General features: G+C 41.1%; 1 protein-coding gene across 1 annotated transcript in view; it reads left to right on the top strand.

The window, feature by feature from the left end:
- Nucleotides 1-19943, top strand: part of RPAP1 (RNA polymerase II associated protein 1) — a 128432-nt gene that overhangs the window by 22450 nt on the left and 86039 nt on the right. Inside the window, exons 4-5 of the mRNA XM_082275309.1 lie at nucleotides 13795-13972; nucleotides 19331-19495. Of these exons, the coding sequence (XP_082131435.1) occupies nucleotides 13795-13972; nucleotides 19331-19495 (343 nt within the window). The remainder of the gene's footprint in view (nucleotides 1-13794; nucleotides 13973-19330; nucleotides 19496-19943) is intronic.

A 19943-nucleotide genomic window follows, 5' to 3' on the forward strand; every position in this document is an offset into this window, starting at 1 on the left:
CCTTTTTAACAGCAATAACAGTGATTTTAAAAAAATTAAAGCAACAGTGTAAAATAAAGAAAAAAAGACTTTACAATAACTTTACTTTATTTTTTTTTTATAAATATGTTTATTATTGTTTTTTTTTTAATAATAAACATGTTATACTTGTGTAATATAAATAGAAGAAAAATTTCCGCGCTAGATGTGACAGAAAACCAAATGATTAAGAACAATAGTGAGCAGCTGGCACAAAATCAACTAACAGTGATTCAAAAAATACAATAAAAACCAAAAAGTGCAGCGCTGAAATCAGTATACAATTATATAGCTGAAAAGCTCATATAAAGAAAACAAAAAAGGAGAGGGGATAATGTCCAAATGAATAGTCCCAATATTAAGTGCAGAGATGTGAATCCACGTGCAAAATAACTTTCTTCCAGTGACACCAGGGAAAAGTGTAGGAAGGGGACACCCTTGTGCTCAGGTATAACAAGCAGCTTACCGAAATTCCGTGGCTGCTCAATTTAATGAGACAGCCTCTCCCAGCTAGTAGTAAACCAGTAGGTCAACCGATATCAAGCTCAGGTGCTTCGAAAGACTCCAAAAGCCGAAAGCCGTTTCCGGTGTGTTGTTAAACCGATCACATTAATATGTGGCACACTTGGAACTTCTCATATACTCCATTGAACGTAAAGCCATATGTAGAAAGAAACAGAGGCCCATAGCGTAATCCCGTAAACCAATAGGTAAATTTATTAAAAAAACTACTTACAATTTAAAAGACAAAAACAGGCATGTAGTATGTGCCGGTCATGGATCTAACCGCGGCGTCCCGCAAGTCTCCAGATCAGCATATGGATAAACAGCCGGCTTCGTTGGGGGGCGTGTGGACGTTTATGTCTGGGATCGCCAACGTTTCGTCATAAGAAAGACTTCTTCTGGGCGTGACCCCAGACGCAACACACACGCCTATGTACCCCCACACCTATGTCACATGACGGTCACCTCTGCCAATGGGTGTTCAATCCCAGGGGGGCGGGAGTAATATGTTAATAACTCGATTCCAATAGGTTAAAAGACCAAAGGAAACCGTCTGGAGATAGGTGGTACAAAACGCTAATAGGAAGTGATGATCCGTCTTCCTTAATGCCCATTCGTTCAAAAGGCAAAGGGGCAGGGAGACGGTCGTCACGTGATGCACATCACATGATGAACAGGAAGTGATGGTCAGTATCCTCCGATGACTCATCGTCATCCGGGCGGAAGTGACACGCTCACGCCCATAGCTGACAGGGTAAGAGGGCGGAGGCGGAGGTGCGGTCGTCACTCCAGACACATCCCTTGTAACAGGAAGTGATGATCCTCACTGTTCAAGAGTGGTGTCAGCAGAGTATGTCAAACCCTTGTAACAGGAAGTGACGATCCTCACTGTTCAAGAATGGTGTCAGCAGAGTATGTCAAACCCTTGAAACAGGAAGTGATGATCCTCACTATTCAAGAGTGGTGTCAGCAGAGTATGTCAAACCCTTGAAACAGGAAGTGATGATCCTCACTATTCAAGAGTGGTGTCAGCAGAGTATGTCAAACCCTTGAAACAGGAAGTGACGATCCTCACTGTTCAAGAATGGTGTCAGCAGAGTGTGTCAAACCCTTGTAACAGGAAGTGATGATCCTCACTGTTCAAGAATGGTGTCAGCAGAGTATGTCAAACCCTTGAAACAGGAAGTGAAGATCCTCACTGTTCAAAAATGGTGTCAGCAGAGTTTGTCAAACAACACCGTCGGTATTCAGGCGCCCCTGTGTACAGAGTGCAACCTCCAACAACATAATATGGTTAAAACCAAAATACATATATACCAAGGTCTATAACGGAATTAAAAATTATTAAGGATGTGGTGGAATGCTAGATAATCGTTGAAACAGGCAAAGGAGTTGATGTCCAATTCCTTCTATGTAATGAAAAATTTCTTTTACATATTTAATAATTGGCCATTGTGATACTTCATTCCATTGATATAAAACGCCATCTAGTGGCCAAATAAGTGTGACACCACTGAAGGAGATAAAAATCAAAAAGGATAAAAATTAATTATGTGAAAAAACACTGTTGGTGAAAACAGTGAAAATGGGAGTGGGTTAAAATAAGTGATATTTAATCGAATAATATAAATTAACATGTGAATGAACACATATCATTTTGTGAAATAATTAACCCTTACTTACTCTCCCTATATCCAAAATTTCCATAAATTTTTTTTTTTTTTTTTTTTTTTTTTTAGTGAGTGAATAAAAATAGTGATAAATATGTATAAAATGAAAAATATGTGAAAAATGCAAAATATTAATAAATGGAATGTGTATCACACATAGCCTCACAATTTAGAACCAGCCTGTATAAATCAAGATATACATCAACTTATGAGAAAGATTAAAAGGATTAAAAAGGTTGAAATCAGCTATTATTAATAAAACAATTTACATCCCATTCCACATTTAACCCATAGGGAATATAGGATTTTAGGCAATAGATCCAGCGAGTTTCCATCCTGGAAATTTCTCGCCTTACGTTGGATCCTCGCCAGTGAGCTTTAAACCTATCTATCCCTATAAAGAGTGTGTTTTTTGGGTTCTTGTGGTGGCATTGGTCATAGTGTTTGGAGACACTATGACCGGGGAAGCCTTTCCTAATGTTGCCCACATGCTCTCCTAGCCTGATCTGTAATTTCCTCGTTGTGCGTCCAATGTATTGTTGACCACATTTACATTGCAACATATAAACGACGTTGGTGGACGAGCAAGTGATGAAAGAATCTATCTTGTATTCTCGTCCAGTCGTGGAGGATACAAATTTTTCGATTTTTCTCCCTTTGAATGAATTGAGGGAGCAGATCTGGCATCTGTGACAGGGGTAGAAGCCTCTAAAATCTCCAAAGAAAGTGGGCTGAATAGGCCTTTCAACAACGTTTTGAGCTATTTTATGTCTCAAAGATGGGACTCCCCTGAAAATAACTTTGGGATGTTCAGATAAAACAGGGCCCAGAACCCGGTCATTTTTAAGGACCGGCCAGTGTTTTTTAATAATATTTTTAATTAAAAAATGCTGGGTAGAATATGAAGTAATAAAAGAATTTTTAAAACTTTGGTTGTTATTACCCTTTAGACTTGGACGTAGCAACGAGGATCTGTCGACAGCCGCTACGTCTCTAATGGTAGTGTCTAATTGGGAAACGTTGTACCCTTTCTCTATAAATTTCATTTTAAGGGTGTTAGCCTGTTGAAAAAAGTCATTTAATTGGGTGCAGTTTCTGCGTAATCGCAGGAACTGTCCCTTTGGGACAGCATTGAGCCATGATTGGTGATGACAACTATCATGTGGAATGAAGCTGTTCCGGTCCGTTTTCTTAAAATGAGTGGTGGTAATGATTTTATCCTCCTGTACCACCAGATTCAGATCAAGAAACGTGATTTGTGTAGAGCTACTAGTGTGATCTAGTTTAATACCTCTATTGTTGATGTTTAAGTTCGAGATAAAGGAGTCAAGTGAGGGGGCATTGCCATCCCATAGGAGGAGGATGTCGTCAATGTAACGCCGCCACAGGATCAACTGCGGCGGTCGATTCGCAAAGACGACATCCTCCTCCCACTTGGCCATAAATAAGTTGGCCAAGCTGGGTGCAAATTTTGCCCCCATCGCGACCCCCCTGTTCTGCAGGTAATGAGTGTTGTTAAACCAGAAGAGGTTATGAGACATCGCAAATTTGATAATGTCTACTATAAACCTCTTCTGTTCGCTGGATAAAGAGCTCCACAGATCTAGATAATACTGTACAGCCTCTAATCCCTGCTCATGGTCAATTATGGTGTACAGGGACGCTACGTCCGCTGTAGCCATAATATACCCTTCTTTCCAGGAAATATCTTGGAGGATATTTAGGACATGGGTCGTGTCTTTGAGGTACGACGGAATTTGTTTAACAAGGGGTTGTAAAAATTCATCAGCATATTTGCCTATCCGGGAGCAAAGGGAATCTATCCCGCTGATTATGGGGCGTCCCGGAGGTTTAACGGGATTCTTGTGGACTTTAGGTAAAAAATAAATAATAGGCAAACGAGGTGCGGAAGGTATTAAAAACAATTTTTCTTTTTTGCTTAAAATCCCCTCTTCATGTGCCTTATCAACTAAGGATTGTAGCTCCTTTTTATACTTAGGAGTAGGATTGGAGGCTAAAACTTTATATGTCTCTCTATCGTTTAAGATACTATTCATTTCAGAAACATAGTCAGTTTTATCCAGAACTACTATGCCGCCCCCCTTGTCAGCGGGGCGGATCACTATGTCCTTATTATCACAGAGTTTTTGAAGCCCTGTATGGAATTTATCCTTAGTAGGAGGTTTTTTGATTCTGATGTTTTCTATGTCTTTCAAGACCAGATCTTTGAAAACCTGGACTGAGGGGGCGATTTTTCCAGGGGGGTTGAACAAGGAAGCGTTAGCCAGGGATGTGTGTACATACCTATGATCGGTATTAGCCAAAGTGCGAGTGGGATTAGAGATAATATATCTCTGAACGTTCAGTTTCCTGACGTACTTTTGCACGTCTATAAAGGCGCTGAATTTATTCAGCGCCTTAGGTGGTGCAAATTTTAATCCACGATCAAGAACGGCTTTTTCATCGTCAGAAAACTGAGCCTTTGACAAATTGAAGATGCCAGGATCTTTTACACTCTTCTTCTTTTCCTTCCTTGTCCGCCTCCCCCCTCTGGTCCCTCTCTGTGTTCTATATAGCGTTTGTTTCCTCCTCCCCTGTGAAAATCCCCTTGTTGATAATTATCTTCACGTGAATACTCGTAGGAAGGATAATTTGAACGGGGGGTATTCCTGGGTGGATAGTATTCATTTTGAGGTCTCCTGGTGGCTGACCATCCATTATTAGAGATATCACCCGGATGACGGGTGATTACTCGGTCTCCAGTGTCCAGGGGGGAATCCCATCCCCCATTTTCTAGGGGGGTGAACCTATTATAAAGGGGAACCTCAGACCGTCTTGGTGTTATAAAATTAGGGTTAGACCCTTGTTGATTGCCATTATTATTTCCCCTATTGTAGGGTGGATTTCTATAAGGCAATAGGGAATTATTTGAGTTGTTATTTCTCAAGGTCTGGGGTCCCTGTTTGTTTGGGGGGGGTTTTCGTCCTTTTCCCCTCCTTCCCACCTGTTGTGGTCTAGGGGGAAGGGGGGGGGGAGGAAGAGGTGTGTAGGACTGTGTCTGGATCTCCATTTCCTCATCACGAGGGTTAGAGGTCGCAGAACCTTCAGAATTCCTTACCATTTGCCATTTAAAAACAGTATCATTCTTATAGTCCTGTAAATCCCTATTGTATTTCCGTTTCTTTTTATTTTTTTGTTCAATTATTTCTTTTTCCAAATGTTTCTTGAGTGTGTCAGATCTCTTTTTGTATTCCTCATCATCTTTAAGATCAGCAAGGGACGTCTTGAGAGTCTCAATTTCCTCATTGATCTTAACCAGTTTACTTTTTTTCCTACTGATAAGGAATTGGATAAACCTGACACCTGCCTCATTAAAGTATTGAAACCAGCCTTCTATATCTGGTTCATCGCTTTGGGGGTTGACTTCCCACCTGAGGCTGCGGGGGACCATTTTATCAACTACGTATTTTTCTAAAAATGCAATATCCCAATTTGTATGGGTTTCAGATGTCATCAAATTTTTAAGGCGTAGAAAACGGCCAGCGATGTCATCTGAAACGACTCCGCTGCCATCAAAAACGTCCCCTACATCTAGAATATAGTTACTTCTATATTCAAAAATGTCTATATTGGTTGCCATGATAGACACAAAGTTATAAGTGATAAGCTGCAGAAATGGTGTTAGTAAAAACCAATGTAATATAAATAGAAGAAAAATTTCCGCGCTAGATGTGACAGAAAACCAAATGATTAAGAACAATAGTGAGCAGCTGGCACAAAATCAACTAACAGTGATTCAAAAAATACAATAAAAACCAAAAAGTGCAGCGCTGAAATCAGTATACAATTATATAGCTGAAAAGCTCATATAAAGAAAACAAAAAAGGAGAGGCGATCCCAGACATAAACGTCCACACGCCCCCCAACGAAGCCGGCTGTTTATCCATATGCTGATCTGGAGACTTGCGGGACGCCGCGGTTAGATCCATGACCGGCACATACTACATGCCTGTTTTTGTCTTTTAAATTGTAAGTAGTTTTTTTAATAAATTTACCTATTGGTTTACGGGATTACGCTATGGGCCTCTGTTTCTTTCTACATATGGCTTTACGTTCAATGGAGTATATGAGAAGTTCCAAGTGTGCCACATATTAATGTGATCGGTTTAACAACACACCGGAAACGGCTTTCGGCTTTTGGAGTCTTTCGAAGCACCTGAGCTTGATATCGGTTGACCTACTGGTTTACTACTAGCTGGGAGAGGCTGTCTCATTAAATTGAGCAGCCACGGAATTTCGGTAAGCTGCTTGTTATACCTGAGCACAAGGGTGTCCCCTTCCTACACTTTTCCCTGGTGTCACTGGAAGAAAGTTATTTTGCACGTGGATTCACATCTCTGCACTTAATATTGGGACTATTCATTTGGACATTATCCCCTCTCCTTTTTTGTTTTCTTTATATGAGCTTTTCAGCTATATAATTGTATACTGATTTCAGCGCTGCACTTTTTGGTTTTTATTGTATTTTTTGAATCACTGTTAGTTGATTTTGTGCCAGCTGCTCACTATTGTTCTTAATCATTTGGTTTTCTGTCACATCTAGCGCGGAAATTTTTCTTCTATTTATATTACATTGGTTTTTACTAACACCATTTCTGCAGCTTATCACTTATAACTTTGTGTCTATCATGGCAACCAATATAGACATTTTTGAATATAGAAGTAACTATATTCTAGATGTAGGGGACGTTTTTGATGGCAGCGGAGTCGTTTCAGATGACATCGCTGGCCGTTTTCTACGCCTTAAAAATTTGATGACATCTGAAACCCATACAAATTGGGATATTGCATTTTTAGAAAAATACGTAGTTGATAAAATGGTCCCCCGCAGCCTCAGGTGGGAAGTCAACCCCCAAAGCGATGAACCAGATATAGAAGGCTGGTTTCAATACTTTAATGAGGCAGGTGTCAGGTTTATCCAATTCCTTATCAGTAGGAAAAAAAGTAAACTGGTTAAGATCAATGAGGAAATTGAGACTCTCAAGACGTCCCTTGCTGATCTTAAAGATGATGAGGAATACAAAAAGAGATCTGACACACTCAAGAAACATTTGGAAAAAGAAATAATTGAACAAAAAAATAAAAAGAAACGGAAATACAATAGGGATTTACAGGACTATAAGAATGATACTGTTTTTAAATGGCAAATGGTAAGGAATTCTGAAGGTTCTGCGACCTCTAACCCTCGTGATGAGGAAATGGAGATCCAGACACAGTCCTACACACCTCTTCCTCCCCCCCCCCTTCCCCCTAGACCACAACAGGTGGGAAGGAGGGGAAAAGGACGAAAACCCCCCCCAAACAAACAGGGACCCCAGACCTTGAGAAATAACAACTCAAATAATTCCCTATTGCCTTATAGAAATCCACCCTACAATAGGGGAAATAATAATGGCAATCAACAAGGGTCTAACCCTAATTTTATAACACCAAGACGGTCTGAGGTTCCCCTTTATAATAGGTTCACCCCCCTAGAAAATGGGGGATGGGATTCCCCCCTGGACACTGGAGACCGAGTAATCACCCGTCATCCGGGTGATATCTCTAATAATGGATGGTCAGCCACCAGGAGACCTCAAAATGAATACTATCCACCCAGGAATACCCCCCGTTCAAATTATCCTTCCTACGAGTATTCACGTGAAGATAATTATCAACAAGGGGATTTTCACAGGGGAGGAGGAAACAAACGCTATATAGAACACAGAGAGGGACCAGAGGGGGGAGGCGGACAAGGAAGGAAAAGAAGAAGAGTGTAAAAGATCCTGGCATCTTCAATTTGTCAAAGGCTCAGTTTTCTGACGATGAAAAAGCCGTTCTTGATCGTGGATTAAAATTTGCACCACCTAAGGCGCTGAATAAATTCAGCGCCTTTATAGACGTGCAAAAGTACGTCAGGAAACTGAACGTTCAGAGATATATTATCTCTAATCCCACTCGCACTTTGGCTAATACCGATCATAGGTATGTACACACATCCCTGGCTAACGCTTCCTTGTTCAACCCCCCTGGAAAAATCGCCCCCTCAGTCCAGGTTTTCAAAGATCTGGTCTTGAAAGACATAGAAAACATCAGAATCAAAAAACCTCCTACTAAGGATAAATTCCATACAGGGCTTCAAAAACTCTGTGATAATAAGGACATAGTGATCCGCCCCGCTGACAAGGGGGGCGGCATAGTAGTTCTGGATAAAACTGACTATGTTTCTGAAATGAATAGTATCTTAAACGATAGAGAGACATATAAAGTTTTAGCCTCCAATCCTACTCCTAAGTATAAAAAGGAGCTACAATCCTTAGTTGATAAGGCACATGAAGAGGGGATTTTAAGCAAAAAAGAAAAATTGTTTTTAATACCTTCCGCACCTCGTTTGCCTATTATTTATTTTTTACCTAAAGTCCACAAGAATCCCGTTAAACCTCCGGGACGCCCCATAATCAGCGGGATAGATTCCCTTTGCTCCCGGATAGGCAAATATGCTGATGAATTTTTACAACCCCTTGTTAAACAAATTCCGTCGTACCTCAAAGACACGACCCATGTCCTAAATATCCTCCAAGATATTTCCTGGAAAGAAGGGTATATTATGGCTACAGCGGACGTAGCGTCCCTGTACACCATAATTGACCATGAGCAGGGATTAGAGGCTGTACAGTATTATCTAGATCTGTGGAGCTCTTTATCCAGCGAACAGAAGAGGTTTATAGTAGACATTATCAAATTTGCGATGTCTCATAACCTCTTCTGGTTTAACAACACTCATTACCTGCAGAACAGGGGGGTCGCGATGGGGGCAAAATTTGCACCCAGCTTGGCCAACTTATTTATGGCCAAGTGGGAGGAGGATGTCGTCTTTGCGAATCGACCGCCGCAGTTGATCCTGTGGCGGCGTTACATTGACGACATCCTCCTCCTATGGGATGGCAATGCCCCCTCACTTGACTCCTTTATCTCGAACTTAAACATCAACAATAGAGGTATTAAACTAGATCACACTAGTAGCTCTACACAAATCACGTTTCTTGATCTGAATCTGGTGGTACAGGAGGATAAAATCATTACCACCACTCATTTTAAGAAAACGGACCGGAACAGCTTCATTCCACATGATAGTTGTCATCACCAATCATGGCTCAATGCTGTCCCAAAGGGACAGTTCCTGCGATTACGCAGAAACTGCACCCAATTAAATGACTTTTTTCAACAGGCTAACACCCTTAAAATGAAATTTATAGAGAAAGGGTACAACGTTTCCCAATTAGACACTACCATTAGAGACGTAGCGGCTGTCGACAGATCCTCGTTGCTACGTCCAAGTCTAAAGGGTAATAACAACCAAAGTTTTAAAAATTCTTTTATTACTTCATATTCTACCCAGCATTTTTTAATTAAAAATATTATTAAAAAACACTGGCCGGTCCTTAAAAATGACCGGGTTCTGGGCCCTGTTTTATCTGAACATCCCAAAGTTATTTTCAGGGGAGTCCCATCTTTGAGACATAAAATAGCTCAAAACGTTGTTGAAAGGCCTATTCAGCCCACTTTCTTTGGAGATTTTAGAGGCTTCTACCCCTGTCACAGATGCCAGATCTGCTCCCTCAATTCATTCAAAGGGAGAAAAATCGAAAAATTTGTATCCTCCACGACTGGACGAGAATACAAGATAGATTCTTTCATCACTTGCTCGTCCACCAACGTCGTTTATATGTTGCAATGTAAATGTGGTCAACAATACATTGGACGCACAACGAGGAAATTACAGATCAGGCTAGGAGAGCATGTGGGCAACATTAGGAAAGGCTTCCCCGGTCATAGTGTCTCCAAACACTATGACCAATGCCACCACAAGAACCCAAAAAACACACTCTTTATAGGGATAGATAGGTTTAAAGCTCACTGGCGAGGATCCAACGTAAGGCGAGAAATTTCCAGGATGGAAACTCGCTGGATCTATTGCCTAAAATCCTATATTCCCTATGGGTTAAATGTGGAATGGGATGTAAATTGTTTTATTAATAATAGCTGATTTCAACCTTTTTAATCCTTTTAATCTTTCTCATAAGTTGATGTATATCTTGATTTATACAGGCTGGTTCTAAATTGTGAGGCTATGTGTGATACACATTCCATTTATTAATATTTTGCATTTTTCACATATTTTTCATTTTATACATATTTATCACTATTTTTATTCACTCACTAAAAAAAAAAAAAAAAAAAAAAAAAAATTTATGGAAATTTTGGATATAGGGAGAGTAAGTAAGGGTTAATTATTTCACAAAATGATATGTGTTCATTCACATGTTAATTTATATTATTCGATTAAATATCACTTATTTTAACCCACTCCCATTTTCACTGTTTTCACCAACAGTGTTTTTTCACATAATTAATTTTTATCCTTTTTGATTTTTATCTCCTTCAGTGGTGTCACACTTATTTGGCCACTAGATGGCGTTTTATATCAATGGAATGAAGTATCACAATGGCCAATTATTAAATATGTAAAAGAAATTTTTCATTACATAGAAGGAATTGGACATCAACTCCTTTGCCTGTTTCAACGATTATCTAGCATTCCACCACATCCTTAATAATTTTTAATTCCGTTATAGACCTTGGTATATATGTATTTTGGTTTTAACCATATTATGTTGTTGGAGGTTGCACTCTGTACACAGGGGCGCCTGAATACCGACGGTGTTGTTTGACAAACTCTGCTGACACCATTTTTGAACAGTGAGGATCTTCACTTCCTGTTTCAAGGGTTTGACATACTCTGCTGACACCATTCTTGAACAGTGAGGATCATCACTTCCTGTTACAAGGGTTTGACACACTCTGCTGACACCATTCTTGAACAGTGAGGATCGTCACTTCCTGTTTCAAGGGTTTGACATACTCTGCTGACACCACTCTTGAATAGTGAGGATCATCACTTCCTGTTTCAAGGGTTTGACATACTCTGCTGACACCACTCTTGAATAGTGAGGATCATCACTTCCTGTTTCAAGGGTTTGACATACTCTGCTGACACCATTCTTGAACAGTGAGGATCGTCACTTCCTGTTACAAGGGTTTGACATACTCTGCTGACACCACTCTTGAACAGTGAGGATCATCACTTCCTGTTACAAGGGATGTGTCTGGAGTGACGACCGCACCTCCGCCTCCGCCCTCTTACCCTGTCAGCTATGGGCGTGAGCGTGTCACTTCCGCCCGGATGACGATGAGTCATCGGAGGATACTGACCATCACTTCCTGTTCATCATGTGATGTGCATCACGTGACGACCGTCTCCCTGCCCCTTTGCCTTTTGAACGAATGGGCATTAAGGAAGACGGATCATCACTTCCTATTAGCGTTTTGTACCACCTATCTCCAGACGGTTTCCTTTGGTCTTTTAACCTATTGGAATCGAGTTATTAACATATTACTCCCGCCCCCCTGGGATTGAACACCCATTGGCAGAGGTGACCGTCATGTGACATAGGTGTGGGGGTACATAGGCGTGTGTGTTGCGTCTGGGGTCACGCCCAGAAGAAGTCTTTCTTATGACGAAACGTTGGCGATCCCAGACATAAACGTCCACACGCCCCCCAACGAAGCCGGCTGTTTATCCATATGCTGATCTGGAGACTTGCGGGACGCCGCGGTTAGATCCATGACCGGCACATACTACATGCCTGTTTTTGTCTTTTAAATTGTAAGTAGTTTTTTTAATAAATTTACCTATTGGTTTACGGGATTACGCTATGGGCCTCTGTTTCTTTCTACATATGGCTTTACGTTCAATGGAGTATATGAGAAGTTCCAAGTGTGCCACATATTAATGTGATCGGTTTAACAACACACCGGAAACGGCTTTCGGCTTTTGGAGTCTTTCGAAGCACCTGAGCTTGATATCGGTTGACCTACTGGTTTACTACTAGCTGGGAGAGGCTGTCTCATTAAATTGAGCAGCCACGGAATTTCGGTAAGCTGCTTGTTATACCTGAGCACAAGGGTGTCCCCTTCCTACACTTTTCCCTGGTGTCACTGGAAGAAAGTTATTTTGCACGTGGATTCACATCTCTGCACTTAATATTGGGACTATTCATTTGGACATTATCCCCTCTCCTTTTTTGTTTTCTTTATATGAGCTTTTCAGCTATATAATTGTATACTGATTTCAGCGCTGCACTTTTTGGTTTTTATTAAACATGTTATACTTACCTGCTCTATGCAGTTGATTTTGCACAGAGCAGCCTGGATCCTCCTCTTCTCTGGTCCCTCTATGGCTCTCCTTGCCCCTCCCTCCCGTTGAGTGCCCCCCACAGCTAACCGCTTGCTATGGGGGCACCTGGACCGAGTTACAGCTCCCTGTGTCCATTCAGAAACAGAGCCATAACCCGACCCTGCCCCTCTCTCTCCTGATTGGCTGAATGATTTTGTTTGACAGCAGCAGGAGCCAATCGCGCTGCACTGCTTTCTCAGCCAATGAGAAGGGGATTCCCAGGCAGCTTAGACACTCCTGCAACATTGCTGGGTAAAGACAGGCTCAGGTAAGTATTAGAGGGGGCTGAAGGGGGCTGCTGCACACAGGTTTTTTTTATCCTAATGCATAGAATGCATTAAGATAAAAAAAAAACCTTCTGCCTTTACAATTCCTTTACTTAAAATAAATAAATTATAGTGCCCCTGTCCTCCCGTTCTTGCACTCAAAGGTGAATGCGCACTTTGGTCTCGCACACACGCAAACTGCGACCGTCCCACACTTGAAGTATCACCGTGAACATCAGATGATGGGCAGTAATTCTAGCACCAGACCTCCTGTGTAAATCTAAAGTGGTAACCTGTAAAGGCTTTTAAGTGTCGCCTATGGATAGTAAAATTTACATCATTTGTTGCCCTTGCATGGGTGTGATATGTTTGGTATCTACTTGGTGTAACTTCATCTTTTATAAAAAAAAAAAAAAAAAAAATGAGTTGCATATTGTGTTTTTTTGCATTACAATTCAAAAAAGTGTATTTTTTCCTAAAAAACTATGTTTGAAAAAACACTGCGCAGATACCGTGTGACATACAAAATTGCAAATCCCATCAATTTATTCTCTAGGGTGTATGCTTTAAAAGTTATATAATGTTTGGAGGTTCTAAGTAATTTTCTAGCAAAAAATACTGATTGTTACATGTGAACAAAAAGTGCCAGAAAAGACCTGGAATGGAAAAAAAAAAAAAGTTCCTTTTGTTGCATTTTTGGGCTATTGATCCCCTGCAGCCCCTTTGTAGTTATTCCTGTCCACATGCACTCCAGCAATGGCAGCATGGCATTTATCAGGATGGGTCTCCTGGTGGTGACAGGATTAGACCACACCTATGCGATGTGTATGATACAGGTCACATGTAGACTCCATTGGAAGCCCGTGTGACAGTGACAATGCTGGAGCACAGTTATGAGACATGGACAAAGCATTGTCACCCTCTAATAGAAAGTGCCTTTTGTCTATTTCATTCGGTTAAACATTGATAATCCAAGTTGTCTTTTCTGTTTATCTGTCAGGGTATACAGACTACACCAGGACCTGGGAAAGTCAGCATCTTCGCTCAGAAAATGGCTGCTAAGAGGGCTGCTGAAGCTGCAAAAAAATCTGAATCTTCTTCAGTCCTCCCCCAGCAAGAACAATTTGTCAGTCCTACAATTGTCCTCCCCAATAAAAGCAAAGTTTCTAGTTTGAAAGGTATGTCATTGGCTTGTGGAAGAGGCCTTATCAATTTGTACAAGACATAAGTCGAAAATGGAAGAAAATTGGCGGGTGCTTGATCGATGTAAAAATGTCATTGCAGTACAATATGGAAGGGTTATTTACCAAGTGCACAAACCCAAATTTGCTCTGTGTGTCCAGAGACCAGAATATTGTTGAAAGTTGTACTTTGGGCTGTTTATTTGCCGATTTAACTTTATTACATACAATGTTTTATGAGACTTTTTTGGCAGAATCGTCTTGCAAAAATAATTTTCCTTTCCCTTTAGACAACAATACATAAATCATTTATTTCCTATTTTGACCAATGAATTTTCCTTTTTAAAATACTAAAAATCGTTCTGGTACAAAGCATTGCAAAGTTATTTGCAAATGGAGAAAACTTTTTTTTTTTTTTTTTTTGAAATTTTGCACATTTTCCTGTTAGGAGACACTGAAATAACTAACAAACAAAATTGCAGAAAAAGGACAGGCGCCAATGTAGTTAGCCAGAAAGGTTTATTGCACAATATACATAATAACTTACACATAGGTAAGCTCCAGTCCGTATGGCAGCGTCTCCAGCGCACGATCCGGCCGTCCACCGGCCCGGAGGTGACGTCACAGGAAGCTGGTCAAAGAACTTGGTTACACCGGAAGCCGCAAGTGGAACGCAGGCTCCCGGAAATGACGCAACGCGTTTCGGAGCATGCGCACTCGGCTCCTTCCTCAAGCGTAAGTGACTGCCACCTGGTGCCAGGTTTAAATACAGCAGTCTACAATCAGTTAACATGGAAATCAATACAAGGGGCGGCGCAATACTCTGCAGGACCAGCTACACCGCCAGCACTTCTGGAGAGTACGCACAATACTTTATGAATAATACAATGGATTTCGTACTGGGGCTTATTCATGTACAACAGCTTTAGACAAACAATATACACTAAAAATATTAAAACTATTGAAAAGTCCTCAACGATAGATATATTGAAACATGACTTACATGCCACAAAACTAGGAGAGAAAATAAAATAATAATATATACACATATATCTCTCTGTACCCAGGTACAGAGGAAAAACGGCTTACCTTATAATAAGGAAAACCGTAGGCTCCGAGGATCATGTACTCCCCAAAGGAATTCATTTTCCATGATCCATAATACATTATAAAAATATATAAATATATAAGCACCTAAATGTGCCGGATAGCTAAAAGACAAAAAACAAAGTTCTAAGAACTATAAAATTACTATAAAAATACTTTAAAATACATGCACACATGTATGCATGTGTGTACACACGCACACATATATACATGTATGTACCCATATGGTACCTACAAAAGGGAATGACTAGGAAAGGAAAAGGTGATAAGGAATGAGAAGGGAGGGAAGGGAAGAAAGGGGAGGGGGGGAAAAAAAGGGGAAAAAGAAGAAGGGAGGGAAGGAGAGTAAAGGGAAGGGGGGGGGGGAGGGAAAGAAAAAGAAAAAAAGGGAAAGGAGGGGGGGAGATGGAGGAAAAAGGAAAAATTAGAGTAATAACAATGCACTGACTCACAAAATAGTATTAATATCCAGCTCCTCGTTCAGTCCCCCGGGAGCTAGAACATTCAGAGCGTATATCCAGTAAGTTTCCCTACTGCACAGACGCCTGAACCTCTCGGCCTCAGAGGTGCCTTTAGGAATCCACTGAAGGATTATATGTCTGGGTAATTGAGGCAATTCCAAAAGGCACCTCTGAGGCCGAGAGGTTCAGGCGTCTGTGCAGTAGGGAAACTTACTGGATATACGCTCTGAATGTTCTAGCTCCCGGGGGACTGAACGAGGAGCTGGATATTAATACTATTTTGTGAGTCAGTGCATTGTTATTACTCTAATTTTTCCTTTTTCCTCCATCTCCCCCCCTCCTTTCCCTTTTTTTCTTTTTCTTTCCCTCCCCCCCCCCCCCTTCCCTTTACTCTCCTTCCCTCCCTTCTTCTTTTTCCCCTTTTTTTCCCCCCCTCCCCTTTCTTCCCTTCCCTCCCTTCTCATTCCTTATCACCTTTTCCTTTCCTAGTCATTCCCTTTTGTAGGTACCATATGGGTACATACATGTATATATGTGTGCGTGTGTACACACATGCATACATGTGTGCATGTATTTTAAAGTATTTTTATAGTAATTTTATAGTTCTTAGAACTTTGTTTTTTGTCTTTTAGCTATCCGGCACATTTAGGTGCTTATATATTTATATATTTTTATAATGTATTATGGATCATGGAAAATGAATTCCTTTTGGGAGTACATGATCCTCGGAGCCTACGGTTTTCCTTATTATAAGGTAAGCCGTTTTTCCTCTGTACCTGGGTACAGAGAGATATATGTGTATATATTATTATTTTATTTTCTCTCCTAGTTTTGTGGCATGTAAGTCATGTTTCAATATATCTATCGTTGAGGACTTTTCAATAGTTTTAATATTTTTAGTGTATATTGTTTGTCTAAAGCTGTTGTACATGAATAAGCCCCAGTACGAAATCCATTGTATTATTCATAAAGTATTGTGCGTACTCTCCAGAAGTGCTGGCGGTGTAGCTGGTCCTGCAGAGTATTGCGCCGCCCCTTGTATTGATTTCCATGTTAACTGATTGTAGACTGCTGTATTTAAACCTGGCACCAGGTGGCAGTCACTTACGCTTGAGGAAGGAGCCGAGTGCGCATGCTCCGAAACGCGTTGCGTCATTTCCGGGAGCCTGCGTTCCACTTGCGGCTTCCGGTGTAACCAAGTTCTTTGACCAGCTTCCTGTGACGTCACCTCCGGGCCGGTGGACGGCCGGATCGTGCGCTGGAGACGCTGCCATACGGACTGGAGCTTACCTATGTGTAAGTTATTATGTATATTGTGCAATAAACCTTTCTGGCTAACTACATTGGCGCCTGTCCTTTTTCTTCACTTCTGCCAGCGGATTCTTCGGAGTTTTCCTGTCAGTGCTGCCTTGTATCCAGCCATTTGGGACAGTCCCGAAATAAGAATCTGGAGCATCCCCCGCGCCCCTCCTACAGTGGTGGACTCCTTTCTTTCTTGCCTGGTAAGAAGCGCCCAACAAACTTTTTTTCTGAACAAACAAAATTGCGGATGTCAGCGGATGACACCGCTGACATCTGATTTTGCTTCCTTTCTGTTTTTTGAACGGAGGAAAAATAGGGTTCTGTTCCGTTCCAAAAAACGGAACAGAACTGAAAGGAAGAAAATCGGATGTCAGCGGATGGTCATCCGCTGACATCCGCAATCCCATTGACTTACATTATGTCCGTAAATCATCCGCAAAAAAATAGGATGATTTGCGGACATACGGAGCGCCCGTGTGAAAGGGCCCTTAAGCTTTACTATTTCATTAAAGTAGTTGTAAAGTCATTCTATGCATTAAGATAAAATAACCACCTTTGTGCAGCAGCCGGCCCCCAGCACCCCCTAGTACTTACCTGAGCCCCATTTCTATCCAGTGATGTCCACCAGTTCCTTGGCCTTCCAGGACTCTCCTCCTGATTAGCTGAGACACAGCAGTGGTGCCATTGGCTCCCACTGCTGTCAAAGTCAGTTAGCCAATCAGGAGAGAGAGTGGGAGTGGCAGAAACGGGGCTCTGTGTCTAAATAGACACAGGGACCTGTGACTCAGCTTGGGTGCCCCCACAGCCAGCTGCTTGCTGTGGGGGTACACGACAGGAGGGAGGGGCCAGGAGAGCTTTTTTTTTTTTTTTACTTTCTTTTTTTTTTATCTAACTGCTTATGCAGATCAGAGGTCACACAAAAACCAACAATACAATGATTCATTGTACTTACAAAGTGGACATAAGGGGTGTGTTCTAAAACGTTGTTGATATTTTCTAGGATATATCTCTTACGTTCAAAATCCTCAGGTGGTTAAAGAGATGCAGATAGTCAAAAGGGATGTTTTCTTGTAAAGCTAAAACTCACACCCACTCATCACCATCTTGGCAACTCTGTTCCTTCCTTGGATCCTGTCCTAACCCTGACTCCAAGGGAGATCCTTTTTCCTTTGTCCTCTTTATGTGACACTGTTTGGGCCTGGTGATTGGCTGTTCAGGCCCGAGCACAGCACTCTGGAAAGTCTTGTGGTCCACCATATCTAGAACCAGCTGGTATTTACAGAGAAGGTGAGTATCAGGGCAAGTGGAGTTTTGTTTTTACCAGAGACTGTCACTTTCCTTTAATGTTGGTATTGAGGGGGATAAACATGGAGATTGGTAATGGTGCACGGGATACATTAGCAAACCTCCCAACTTTTTTAGATTTAGAATTAGCAAAAGTATGCAGGCATAGGACACACCCCCTGCCTCGCCCCCTTACAGGAGAATTATGTAAAAAAAAAATAGTTAAACCCAAAAGTGCTTTTTGTAACCACTATTATTCCTTTATGTTGGCTTTTGACATTTTACAAATGCAGCAATTTAGAAACTGGATGAAAGGTTTAGCACTGGGAAACACTGATAGATAAAAAATGCATTTTTTTATACAACTATACAGATCAGACCAAAATGAGGGACAAATGAGGAGGAAAGATGGACTGAGGGACTTTGTTCCAAATCAGGGACAGTCCCTTGAAATCAGGGACAGTTGGGAGCTATGCATTAGCTGTACAGTCCACACACAGGGAGGAGGAGGTGAAGAGGTTAATGTACATGCCACATACAGTGGGAAGATAGAGATGAAGAGGTTAACATACAGATGTGCAGATAAAGGGTTAATATACAGGTCACGTCAGACAGGATGGAGCTGAGATATAGGAGAGAGGGGGTTTATAATGATCCCACAACCCCTCAACATAAATCTGTGTTGCATCACAAATGTTGGAGAACTAATGTGATGAACACACATCTCTTCCCTTTATTGCTACGCCTGCTTGTGTCTGTCAGATCGAACTACTGCACCCAGTCCACTGCTAGACCTAGAGACCCAGGAATTGTGGGATATGTAGTTTATTCACAGGCTGTGTTCATTCTGAGACTGCAGACACAGGTCATGAGTTAACCTGTGCAGTGCCATGCTGCATGCCTCATGTTTGAACAGAAACAGAAATTGCTGACACCAGGTTGTAAACATTGACTGTACTCTAGGCTGTGTACAGGGCAACAACTGACACCATGAAACGACATGATCAGTGTACATCTTATGAAGGTGAAAAACACAAGGTCAAATAGGAGAGTTTATAATGCCTTTAATTACCTGTTTGTCTGTTACCATCATACTTTTAGGTTGTTGGTTTCGGTACATGCTTTAATGTATGCACATATATGTTTTATGTCATTTTCTTCAGGCAGGGGATGTTTTACTGTTTAATCTGCTGTGTTACAGGTGAAGGAAGTGAAGAAAAGCCCCGTCTGATTACTGGTGAAGGTTTGCGGAGTTCAGAGAGTCATGAAGAGGCACAGAGGATCCATGAGGAGAATGTGAAAAAGCTGAAAGCTCTGTCTGAGGAGGAGATCCAGAGAGAACGCGAGCAGCTACTCTTACAGCTTGGTAAATATACAACTTTATCAGTCAGTGCATATAATCAGCTGGGGAATATGAAACTGATATACAGAAAACAAACTAGAACAGGGGTTTTTATCCCTTTAAGATTACAAATCCCTACTATGTTGCCCAGGATGTACCCATTCCCACTTCAACAGACTGTCCAAATCATCATCATCATCATTATCATCAATCATCATCACTCTGATTGAGTAACAGAATGACAAAAATGCCAACAGGCTTTTTTTTTTAGTTTACATATGGATAGCTGGGAATGGAACAACTGAAATGAAATCTAGTTTTATTACTTTGATCTTAGATTGAATAATGCATAGATCCCTGTGTGTGTGTGTGTGTATATATATATATATATATATATATATATATAATATGTGTGTGCGTATCACACACACACACACCCTGGCCATTTTATTTGGTAACACAAATAGCTAAT

The sequence above is a fragment of the Pelophylax lessonae genome (genome assembly GCF_965119305.1).
Source record: "Pelophylax lessonae genome assembly, chromosome: 13".
Taxonomy (NCBI): domain Eukaryota; kingdom Metazoa; phylum Chordata; class Amphibia; order Anura; family Ranidae; genus Pelophylax; species Pelophylax lessonae.